The sequence below is a fragment of the Quercus robur genome, chromosome 1 (assembly GCF_932294415.1).
Source record: "Quercus robur chromosome 1, dhQueRobu3.1, whole genome shotgun sequence".
Lineage (NCBI taxonomy): Eukaryota > Viridiplantae > Streptophyta > Magnoliopsida > Fagales > Fagaceae > Quercus > Quercus robur.
In genome coordinates, this window is record NC_065534.1 from 12,723,875 (window position 1) to 12,736,685 (window position 12,811).

At 34.3% G+C, this 12,811-nt stretch overlaps 1 protein-coding gene across 3 annotated transcripts; it reads right to left on the bottom strand.

The window, feature by feature from the left end:
* Positions 1–438: 438 nt before the first annotated feature.
* LOC126721654 (probable sodium/metabolite cotransporter BASS4, chloroplastic) lies at positions 439–12,320 on the bottom strand. 3 transcript variants are annotated; one of them, XM_050424706.1, is made up of 14 exons: positions 11,991–12,318; positions 10,973–11,078; positions 10,020–10,127; positions 9,870–9,937; positions 8,808–8,886; positions 8,613–8,671; positions 8,458–8,526; positions 5,115–5,228; positions 3,457–3,478; positions 2,954–3,021; positions 1,976–2,061; positions 1,448–1,577; positions 829–930; positions 439–699 (listed from the first exon to the last, which is right to left on the bottom strand). In XM_050424706.1, the coding sequence occupies exons 1-14, from the start codon at positions 12,168–12,170 to the stop codon at positions 625–627; spliced, it is 1,266 nt and encodes a 421-aa protein (XP_050280663.1). In that variant the 5' UTR covers positions 12,171–12,318; the 3' UTR covers positions 439–624. The 3 variants fall into 3 exon arrangements, with proteins under 3 accessions (XP_050280663.1, XP_050280669.1, XP_050280672.1); XM_050424712.1 differs by lacking the exon at positions 10,020–10,127 and having other exon boundaries at positions 11,991–12,319; XM_050424715.1 differs by lacking the exons at positions 1,976–2,061; positions 3,457–3,478 and having other exon boundaries at positions 11,991–12,320.
* Between the last annotated feature and the right edge of the window lie 491 nt (positions 12,321–12,811).

Genomic DNA, 12,811 nt, shown 5'->3' on the forward strand with positions numbered 1-12,811 from the left:
TTTGCTACCAAAAATTCCCACACCAGCCAAGGAAAATTCTAGAGTATGGGCTTGGGCTTTACAACAAAATATCATGGGCTTAAATTTTTAAACATACCCAACAAGCATAGGGGGTCGTGTCTTGGTGCGATAGCAAGTGTCATCCACCAAAAGCAACAAGTCGAGGGTTCAAGTCCAAGTTGATGCCTCTTAAAAAAAGACGCGTCGGGGGAGGGTGGGGTGGTTAAGACTACCTACCAATCACCTCTCTTGAACCCTGCAAAGTGGGAGCCTCGTGCATTGGGTATAATCTTTTATATGGACCGCTTTTCTATGGTTAGTAACCTTTACACATTGTCTTTGAAGAAAACTCAAAAATAAAAATAAGTACTTTGTGATGACTGATTTGGAGTCACTGAAGAAATTAAGGATGTATTAGTTTCTTAAAGATTTATAAGATACTTCAAGCAATCCTAACATATTTATTGCTAACCAAATCAAAGACCATATTGCCGGGAGAAACTAGCAAAGTTGTATATTACTTGTGCAGCAATTTTACATTCTTCAAAATAAGTAATATGAGGCGGAATGCTAACAGGCACAACAAATTTACAGTAGATACTGAAATTGCTCAACCAAGAATGGTCATGCTTCAAACTTTTTGCTGTATGACCGATCCTTCTGAAGCCAAAAGTTTACTAGTAATGAATCAATGATGACCTGCACCAATAATTTAGTGTAAGCCAAAAGTGTTCCGCAAAGACTTGCTCTTAAACCAAGGGAAAAGAAACAGAAACAAATAAGGAAAAAAAAAATTGTGATAAGAAAAAAGGGTCAGATGAGGAAAACCTGGTTAATATGTGCCGCAACACAAGGAAGAACTAGCAGCCCTGATTCACCGAGTGCACCACCTAGCTGCTCCACTACAGCTACAACGATAAGTAGGGCTTTCTGCAAAATGAGGTACACTCGTAACAACTAATATCCAATTAAGGATTTTTTTTAATAAAAAAAAAAAAAAAAATCCATTACAAACAATACATTGTTAACAGAAGTTTGACCGAAAGAAATGCATTTTACAGTAACCATCCAAAAAAGTAAGCAACAACCAATCCACCATGGTAGGCATTAAAATTACAGATTTATTTATTTTTCTCTCCTTTTTGTTTTGGAAATTTTCATTTTCTATGCGTCCAAAATGAAGGGTAAAGAGATTTGATGCCAATTCATTCAGGCAAAAACATGTAAGGTATTATAGATGGGATCAAAGCCTTTTATGAGGTAGATGTATATATAGGAATATTAAACAGGACATATTAATCAGCATTGCATAACTGAGTTCTAGTTTTCAAAAGTTCCAGCAAATTGATTGCATGATGAAGCCAATTGGTTAGTATCTAACGATATAGATAAATACATGTAGCTATATGCATGACATCATTCAAGGCTACTAGTCTACTGTACTAACCTGGCTACACACTATTAAGAGAGCACGGAAATTCTCTTTCTTAGAAAAAACCGATTTACTACCACAAAAGCCAGATGACATGCTCTTTATTGCAACGGTGTTAAAACCCAGTAAGGTAAGATGCACAAGTCTGCAAACAAATGAAATTAATAATCTTTGTCAAATGTAAATTTTTCCCCCTGTAATTTTGTTAACTAAAAAGAACTAAACAGAAAACTGTGACAGAGAAAGGTAATAATGAAAAAATGCCAAAAAAAAAGGGGAGGCTACTGTGGTACCCTTCTTTTAAGGTGCCAAAATTAAACATCTTTAAGGCTTAAGTGTGGAGTAAAAATCAACGAAAAATAATTGAGGAAATATATCATGAGACTAAAATAGTAAGTTTTTTGTCCAGAACAACCCCCCCCCCCCCCCTCCCCCCCCCCCAACCCCCCCAAAAAAAAAAAAAAAAAAATTTGAAAGCAAGATAGAAATATAACTAAACAGGCAACACAAAAAGAATGTCTAATTGATTTATGAAGAACTCACATTCCCATCCCAATGGCCAGAATAAATACTTGCGGCTTAACCATTAAAAGCAAGGGTCTTGATTTACTTACTTGCATCCATGGTGTCTAGAACAAGAAAAAAAAATTATTAATTAAAAAAAAATTCCAAAAAAAACATATATATACAGAATAGCTTCCAAAAGAAAAAATCCCAGTAATAAATACCAAATAGAAGCAGATGAGCAATTAAACAATTCAAGGTGCAGTGGTAGGATAAAGTCTTCGCAAACAAACCCTAGTCATTTCCGTTTGAAATATCAGGAAGTGTTGAGATACAAGGCTCTTGGCATAATGAAACCCCAAATTTAACATTTTAAAGTCATTGAACTCTTAAAGACTTCAAACCCAATTTCTTCTTATTAACTTCTTCCAATCGTCACATAACTTTCTGTAATATTTTTCTTTCTAAACATTAGTGGTAAATCATTCACCTGAAGATCAGGAAAATTGCTATTTTGAGCAGACCTGTTTCCTTAAGAGGTATACACTATTGTTAGTGCATAACAAAAGAAACATAACCTTAAGACTATGCTTCATTGTGTCATGGATGTAGATTTCCTCCCAAGTCATACCTCAGTGCACCCCAATTCAATAGAATAAAGACACTAACTTCAAGAATTGGTACAAACTGATATTACCTTGCAGTAAGCATTTAAATTGATATGCCTTGAAGCCATTCCCCTTCATTTTCTCAACTTCTTCCACAATTTTTAATTACTGTTTCCACCCGCATTTAAACTTCTGACCAATTGGGATTATATTTTTTCTAGAATATACTAAAAGCTTCTATCATTTAAGAAGCTATCAATTTAAATTAACATTTCAAAATGAGGGATGAAATAAAAAAAGATAACTTTTTAAAAAATAAATAATAAAAGTATAATCAATAATTTATTTTTGGTTATAAAACTTAGAAAAGCCCCAGCATTCCATGTTGAGAAGAAGATCAAATACTTACAAGACTAAGAAGGATTGTACTGAGCATTGAGAAAATCCTCTGATTCTGATCAATGAATGTTGCCAGACCTATAAACTAATCATAATAAGATACCTATGTGGGAAAAGCGTATAATAATAAAAGACATTTAAGAAAAGATAATAAAATTAATAATAATGAGAATCATATAATATTTATATCAACATATATCTGCAAATCAAAGTCATATCATGTCATATCTTGAATGCATCCAACGAGGGATTCTCATTTGACATGAATCATATTTTAAACATCCACAGTATGAAAAGGCATTAAAATGGATTACCGTAGAAGGTGATACTCAAGTTCAAATTAAACATAGCAGATCATTACTCCATTATGCCAAGTAGGATAATAGATGATCCTCTTAGTTTAAAAGCATCATATACATAATTTTTAGATGTAAGGAGACAATTTGGAATCTTTCTGTACACAGAAGAGATAACAAATGTCAAAAAGAGGGGGAAAAAAACTAGAACTATTACCTTTCAACATATTCCGTACTACCTGTCAATGAAAAAGTACATAAAAATCCAGAAAAATGTGGAAAGACAAGGTACATGATAAAAATGGTGAAGTCGAAACATCCACCTGATATTTCCTATAACATTTTTAACAATAACATAATCCATGAATAGAAAAGTGAGAAATTCTGGAGAGAAGAATAGTATATTGTAAAGAGAAAGACATAGTACACACAAGTAGGGCATAAATTGTTTTTGATTTTTGATATAGATGATAAACAATTCAATATTTTTTGCTGATTGTATATCAGTCCTGATAGAGAATCAAATTACAGAAGAAAGTATTTGGACTATTGATGCTTCAGATATGGGGCATTCTATTATTTTATTCCTTACCAAGAGACTTGAGCTGATGAAACAGATCATGGTTTTAAATTATGGGCAGGTATCTATAAGTAGTAATTTGGGTGGCTTTCAAATAATGAATATTTGCAGCAACATAGGTGTTGGGATCTTGCGTATGTGAGAGTTAAATATTGAAAATTTGAGAAGTCTATTTGTGAGGGTTTCACACAACATGTTGGGAAACCACTTAGCCCAAAAGGTTAAACCTTTGGATTAGGGCACAATTTTATTATATTAACCACTCATTCTTATAATACTATCCAATGTGTGACTTTACTACTTAACTAACCACACCACTCACATGCTAATATTCCAATAAATCTCCCTTTCACATGTAGTCATTCTACCAAGCTATATCTCTCTTTGAATGGAAGCATTTTCTTAAATATTCAAGAGCCACACATTACCATTAAGTCTAAAGCTTATCTATAGAGTCCCTTTACTCAATCAAGGGTGGAGCAAACATGAGAATCTTCCTTGCACAACTATGAGAACCATCAACACGCAAAATCACCTTGTCTCACCACTAGTAAGGTCTTTACTAAACCATGGGTAAAGCTAACATGCGAGTCTACCTCGTTAAATGGTGCTTCTAAATCTGATCAACAAGTGAAAAAATCCGAAAATAATTAGCCTTTCTGTAAGCTAACATTTAAGTGGACAGTTAGCTTATCTAAAATATGTTACTCAGGATCAAGTAGAATAGGGACCAAAATGTTTGACCAACTCAATGAATCCCAAACATTCCAATATGGGTTGCCCTAAATGTGATTCTTAATGACAATCAAGCTTTAGCAACAATCTAGAATGCTCATCACAGTGGAACCAGAAAACAGAATTAGAGACAAGTACATCAGAAACAAAAATATATTGGAAACTGTTGTTTCAATGTTCTTGTACCATTAGTTTGTATTTAATAGAAGAACTGGTCATACTTATAGAAAGATAGTGTGACAATCTGCTAATCCCATTCTCTTGACCAAATGAGATACAACATTAGATCTGAATATAGTTATTGACATTCAAACTTCCAGTTCAGCTAAATGAACTCCACAATGTACCACATTAGGTCAAAAACTTAAGGGGAGGTTTTGAATGATTGTTAGCTTGGGCTTTTATCAATTAGGAAATGGGTAGTTACTAGTTTTGCTGCTACATCCAAACTTTATTATTTCTGCCTCACTGAAAAATTCAAACTAGGAGGTATTGAGATACTTCCCCAAAATTAGGCTAACTTCAGTACAATAGCTAGAACTAAAGGCACTGGAAGGAACCTTTCCCAAGATTAAAGGGATGAGCAGCGTCAAAATAAGACTCCAAAATAGCTCCCTTGTTGGAATGGCTACACCAAAATCATCAGTAAAAAACTTTGAGATCCAAAATGGCACCTGTATTGACAGACAAACCATTAGCATAGTATTCCTAGGAAATGGCATTAAAAAAAAAAGGTATTCCATGAAAATGATACTCAACAATGTTATGAATAGAAAAAGATTAAAGACACTCATGTTTATCTGATTAAACAATTCCTCTAGATGTCTTCATATGAAAGCAGACTGCACATGCAGTCATCTAAGAACAACTACAAATTTCTTGCAGTGAAAGCAATGAATGTATAATAGCAAAGTTCAGGAGAAAAGTATCAGCTGCTGAAGCATTTGTATAAATTAACATAACAAAATTTGATTTAGATATGGGAAACAAAATGATGCTTAGAGGAATAACATCATCACAACATTAAATTAGGGAAAAAAACATGGAACAGATAACCGTTTTAGTAAACTTCTATTATATTGTGGCAAGCGTTCCGTTACATTAGCAATGAATTCTTAGAAGCTTAATATATTTTTTAGAAGGATAAATAGTGTGACTGAACATGGACTTTAATGGTGCTTGAATAAAAGCACAGAAAGATGACAAAGCTTCTCTTAATATTGAAATTCCAGAGGGTTGGAAAAGGTCCAATGGTACAAAACAAGTTTTTTTTTTTTCCTGATATAAAATAATTGTTAGTGAGAAGGAAGAAACTTTGTGTAACAGTATGTATACACAAACCATTCAGGAGAAAAAAGGATTTATACAAATCTCCAAAAGAATCGCAGGAAACAAGATTTATACATGCAAAACTAAGAAATGCTGTTTGGACCCCTACATGACTTAACTACCAATTCTAATGGATTAATTCAATTATTAGCTGAGCAGTTAATTATTCAATATTCAAGCAAAGGTTTGCAAGGATAAACATATTCAAAGCAGTAACCAACACACCCACACAAACACAAGCGTACGTTCACGGAGTGTTTGAACTCAACAGTAAAATAAATTTGTCATGGAATTAGCCAACACTAAAAATCCTAACAGAAAAGACAAAGAATCTATGATCCCAATTTGAATTCATATAACTACCCTAGAGTGCAAGATCACTAAAATATCTCAAGAATGAGGATTTCAAATCAATAATAGAGATCTGCACATTTTTGAATGTATGATTGCTCCTCTCCCTCCAAATTACCTACATTAGACCCAATGGAACCATCTTCCAAACCAAGGAACTCCCATATTTTCTAAACCAATGATTTAACCAAAAAACATATATGTTACTCCCTTCAGCGTCACCCAACACACCCTGAAAAATGAATATACAAAAGAACATAACTCTCAAACAACTAGACAATGTATTAGCAAATGATCCACAGTTCAACGGTACATTTGTGTGAACAACACCTGTCCACCAAGAATATGCCTCTTCTAATTAGATTGTCAAAAGGAAAAAATTTCCCCCCACCTTGTTTTCCATACAAAGAATGCCACCTGTTAGGAACTTCGTTAAACCAAATACTCTTCCAAGGAATGATTGCATAGGTTGGCCCTTACAATACCTCATAATAGGATTGAACATCCAATTTCCCATTATTATTTAATCTCCCTTTCATACAATTAAAGCCTATCAATGTGGCTTGTTTTAGGTGCACAGATGCACCTTAGTTTTGCCCTATAGCACAGCCTATAGAGAGCCGGTGAGCTCTTTAGTCCAATTCAAGTGGTATTAGGAATACCGTGAAACTGACATTATGTACACTGAGCTGACCTTATTCTTATATATATACATCCAACCTCTTGTTAATTTGAACAAGAAAGGGTGCTGGCCATGGCAGCTACGAAGATTGTTCTTGCCAGTTGCTTTTGTTAGAGAGCTCTTTGGGTGTATTTGGGGCTTGGGTTTTGTGGGAGTGTCTTTGTACCACCATTGTAATCTCCTAATTTTCCTAGTGAAATTTTATCAGTGGCGCCACCCGTTGTCATAGGCCTAAGGTCGAACCATGTAAATCCTGTGTCTCTTGTGTGATTATTTTTTCCATTTGTATTTCACATGAAGTGACTATAATTAACTAAACTCACAAAAAGTCAATCTAAAAACTTCCACTATCTCAACAAAGCAATTACCACTCAGTATATTGGAAAACAAAGTATAGAACAGATTGAATATACTAATTCCAATTCCTAATCATTCAAATGTCACACAAATCTAATATTCCAAGATCTCATTTCTCCTCCAACCTAAGCCTCCAAGTAGGAATAAACCTACAGATCCTTATCCACTGCTTTGATGCCCACACCATTTGTCATCCCAAAACCTCACCCTTCAACCATCTCCAACTTCAAAGCTTAAGAAGCTCACAAATGACTCCTAGCCTACCCTTATACAAATTAAGCTTAAAAAAAAAGCAAAATAAAATAGAATAAAGCAAAAAACTGAAAAAGAAGAGAAAGTATAGTCCAAAACACTTTCTCCTCAGCATAACATATATCAATGCCATGAGCAGTAAAAACAATCTGTAACAGCAAAAAGAGGTATAAGTATATATTAATCAAACAAACAACAAACAGAGCAACTTTTTTATGAAACCTTATGTTCCGAAGAAATAAAAATGAAATCCTATAAAATTGGAACCAGGGACAAGTTCTGACTATTATCAACTAGATCAACATTTTGTAAACATAGTATTCTAGGACACACAAGATAAAAATCCTCTCTTGTAATGTATATCACCAACTTAAGGAAAAGTTTTAGCATACAAAAAGAAAGGAGCAAGTGAAATCCTAACCTAATGTGTGAATGAAAACACTGGAAAACTAGCCAAGGATTAAACGCAACCACATTTCTGTTTTGGCCTAGAAACCAACTTCCAACAAATACATTGCATTTGACATCTGCAATTTGACCCTTTCCACAGAAGGAAACAATAAAAAGATTTGTGAATGGAATATCATTTGAGACATTTGTATATAAACGATAAAGTGTTACTTTCTATTCAGTAATCAGCATGTTAATTATTTGTGTATAACAATGGTGAAAACTTAGCCAAGTCCTTCCTTACCAAACTGCAATTTATCCATTTATAACAATACAATAAACCATATTAGAGGTTCACAGAAGCTAAAACAGCCTTGAAGTCAATGTATGATAAAACATATAGTTCATTCCTCTTCCTATAATGCTTTCTTGAATTATAAAATGAACTAGACAAAAAAGTTTGATGTGCTCCAGAGAGCATAATTTAGTAAGGGTACCAAGTGGGCCATAAAGGAGTAGTAGGAGGTAAAGTTCAAACTTACTGTCAAAATGCCTAATAAATTAGACATCACAGTCAGAGCAAGAGCAAGAGCAGAGTTCCCATCGACAAGCTGCATTTATGCCATGCTTACCCTCATTAATATATAGCAGAATGTTTGCAGAAAGCGTTATAGTACAGAGATAAATAGTAGAATACTTGTGTCAGTGCTACTCCACTTGATAATGTTGTTGGCATACAACTAAAAATAGCCAATCCTGTACCAAGAATTGTCAAAATCAGTGGCTTTGCCCAAAAAAGGCTATTTCATGATATTGAATGAACAAAAAATATTCGTCATTCATTTAACTGGATTACAGAACAAACTGCAGCTTTTGTGTTCAGCTAGCATGCCTGTTACAAACTCCCGAGGTGCCAGATTAACTTGCGAAATCAGACTGGAGAAGAAGGGACTAAGCAACAGAATAGAAGCCTGCAACAATCAAGTAAAACACTTAGAGGCGTACACACTATTGGAAATATCAATATACATCTTTGCATATATCAATATACTTGAGAAGAACTGAAGAAGCATTATGGCCACTATTAGCAAAGCATGTTGAGGCTTTATTTAAATAGCACCTCTACAAATTCAAAAGATTATTCTCTATTACAAATATACACACCAAGGTATTAGCATGCCTGCCTATTATATGATAGATGAATATGATGAGAGGATTCTTCTCTTTCTTTTAATGGAGAGGGGAGGATGGTGTTGCTAGAATGATCAATTGAGTAGAACCTACATTGCTTTGATGATTTTTCCTCCCTTCTATTGGTAATGTGTGTGTGTATATATATATATATTTGCTATTATTAATTTGAGAAATCTCCTAAGGGAGCTCGAGGTTTGAACCCTGATTCTCCTTATGGGAGGAATGGGAGGTGTAGGCTAAACCACAAGGCTTGAGAACATCTTGCTTTGAAGAATTTAGTAGATATCCTAAAGCATTTAAAATGCATCACATCTGCAGATACTGCATAAAAAATCAGAGAAATGTATTTGATAAGGTTAGCTCATTATAAGGGGCATAAAAAATCCTTTTTATGATAACCTGAATTATGTAGATTGTGTGTTGTGTAGGCTTATGCTAAGGGTGCGTGCTGAGTCCCACATCAAGAGTTTACTAAGTTGAAATGAGATATATAAGTGATTATTAGGAGCCCCAATTGTAACTTAACTAGTCATTTTAGGGGTATAGCACATATATGACTAGTGCTTTCCTCTAGTTGTGAACAAAATATATGGTTTGTTTCATAACGAAGTGACTAAATTTTGAAAGGATAATTAGCATAAAATTCTCCTGGTTGATCAATAACTTCCTAAGAGAAAGATATAAACAACGGCAAGTCACGACTAGCATTATCACCAAAACTTTAACAAACAGAAGAAAAATGAAAATTTTGAGGTCATACTAGCCCAAATATTCCAGCAGGCCATGCTTCTGAAACTGCTCGAAATTCCCCACCCTTTAACTTCAGCCCTAAAAGATTCAAGAGGAGTTCAGGAAAGGCTAACAAAAAGACATCTAAACATACAATCCATAATGAATACAAGAACTCCACCTGAGATAAAGAAAATTCCAGAAGTACTAAATTTTGACAGTGAATATTTGTGTGCAAGACAGCCAAGAGTCGGATTTGCAAATCCCAAAACTACTCCACTGATTAGAGCTACAAATTTAAGTTACAAGATTAGTGAACTGACTGTGTAAAGAACAGTGAAAACAGAAAGCAGGATCTTGCACTGTCGAAAGGTAAATTTACAGAAGCAATTAATATTTTTTCTTTTTTGGATTGGCAAATAGGGCGAGGGGGGCTGGTGGGGTTTGAACCCTAGTGCCCAGGAACCACAAGAGGTGCTAAAACCACTAGGGTATCCCTCTAACCTCAATAATTACAAATATTTTAGTTCCAAAAGGAAAAATGGTAAAGCTTTAAAGGAACATATTACTAACAATAAATCAATCAGGAGATTGACAAAGTAATAATGATGATGATGGTCTTGTCCAGGTATTGGTGGTGAAAATCTGACTACATTGAAGAACTTGCGGAACAAAATATGAGTTCAACTAAGTTAATCCAATAATTAAACAAGACAAGCCACACAGATTTCAAATGCAAGGGAAGCACACTACTCAAGGCCAAGCTCAAACAGAACACCAAATTGATGCCTCAAAGGTTACCATAACCTGGGCCTCATGCATGACCATGAGATACTCATGTCAATCAAGATTAGCACCTATGTGATGGAGTCTAAGCTGGTGAGCAAGATACTCATGCCAATCATGAAGCTTTCTTGAGAATAATTGTAGGCTTTTGTCAATATTATCAGGAACATTACCAACAATCAAGAAATGTATGATTTTGACAGATCAAAACTAAAAAATGAACTGAAATAAGGGTCATGTAAATTCAACCCACCCTTATGTAAAGAAACCACATTAAAACACCTTCCACTGACAATGTATATAATGTAGAAATAAATAAATTAGTCCTTCAAAAATGATCAACATTACCTATAGGAAGGAAGTTAGTCATAGTGAAATTTAATAATGCTTTAGTCAAGTTTGACACATTTGCTGATATCGTAACCTTCTTGTGATTACTTGCATCAGAGTTTCCCTGTAAAGCACGTAATACTTCTCACTTCAAGCAGACATAGGTGGGCATGTCATGCCAATCACTCCAAAATTATTATTCCTAAAGAAGCATTCATTTCAATTACTGAATAACAAAGGGATTTTAAAGCATAAAAGTGAAGAAATTTATGTACAAATGTGAGCATCGCTTCAAGGCAACGACACTTCAAACATAATCATGGAACATACATTTCATTTTTCATGACAAATCACTTTCATTTTGCCATCCAAGTACTTTTCCTTATTCAACTTATTTTACAGTATCTGGTTTCTCAATTTGAACATACACCAATAAAGATGCCTATAGGATTATGATGTGATATAACCTACTGTTGTATACACTATTTCCCCATAGATAATCATTTAAAATATGACTTGTAAAACGAAAGTATGCACATAGATTGGCCAAGCAATAATGCCCCACAACAACTCTCTCAATGCCAAAATGGTAAGAATAGAGTAAATTTAGTCTCCAACACGGCATCTCGTTATAAGCTCTCCTAATATCCACAATGTTGTTACATTTTCTAATGCATAGCTGTTGAGACAACATGTGATTCATAGCACAAAAATTCTCACACCAACTACATAACAACTCATCAATCAAAGTCATTAATATACTAGTTGAGCCAAATTGTTTTTTTTTTCAAAGTTTCACACTATTAAATGGGGTTGTATACTTAAAATGTGAAAGAAAGAAAAAAGTGTATTTTTTTGGGTACTTATTTTCTAAGTGAGAGCACTAGTGAAAAACATAAATCAAAAATACCTGGAACGCATTATTTTCATACAAAAAAATTAGAATTTGGGAACCTCAACATCAACCTTGACTATATTATCAAAATAAATAAGCAATCAAGAAATTGTAATAAAGTGGGGAATTGAAAAGATGAACCTGATTGGAATTGTCAGTGGCACGTATAATAGTCAATGGAAGTGTCCTTACATTAGGCTTGGAAGCGAGAATTAAGCCATGGAAAAGACTATTGTATTTGTTGGACAAAAAATATGGGTTGTGTCGAGGAAAGTACCCAGATAACATAGTTGGTCTGAAACTCTGTGTTGGCTTCATCATAACTGAAACGTTGGAAAAAGCAAAGAAGCCTAAACAGTGGCAGTTGGAACAATATTCACATGGAAGTGTGTTTTTCTAGTTTCTAATTCTGTTTATAATGTTTCTTGAAGACCCAGGTGGTCCAAATTAACCAATTTTTTTTTTTTTTTTTTGAATTCAATTAACCAATTATTGTACTATAAATAATGGTAGATATAGGACACGTGACTCACATAAAACCAAAGGTTTGGGAAATTAGGAGGGCCATGTTCACTGTGAAAGGACTTGTATGGTCCCTTTTTTTCAGGGGTTATCCTGGAACTGTACCATCAATCATATTCATTCCTGCAAATGCAATTGTCCTTGGCTGTGGACCGTTGGTGGTGATCTTATATACTTCTCAAGATTGCAAAATGGTGTGTAGAGAGAGATACTCCTTATTGATAGAACTTCAATAAGGGAACACCAATGCCAAGAAAGGACAACCCATTTCAATTACAATGTGAATTTTTAACTTATGAATATGTAATTCAATGACAATTGTGTGTGGGTAAAATTTAGAGGACATAATGGAACTCCACCAAGGACCTCTTGATTGAGTTCAATCACCTGCTGAAGAAAAAGACCTCAAACCAATTAATACCACTCGAAGGAGGGTGGCT

Excerpts from the sequence above, each read along its gene's own strand:
- LOC126721654 (XM_050424706.1), bottom strand. The coding sequence starts at position 12,170 with ATGATGAAGCCAACACAGAGTTTCAGACCAACTATGTTATCTGGGTAC. Across the intron at positions 10,128-10,972 it reads GACTAACTTCCTTCCTATAG|CTCTAATCAGTGGAGTAGTT; the intron begins GTAATGTTGATC and ends TTAAATTTGTAG. Across the intron at positions 5,229-8,457 it reads ATTTATTAGGCATTTTGACA|GTGCCATTTTGGATCTCAAA; the intron begins GTAAGTTTGAAC and ends CTGTCAATACAG.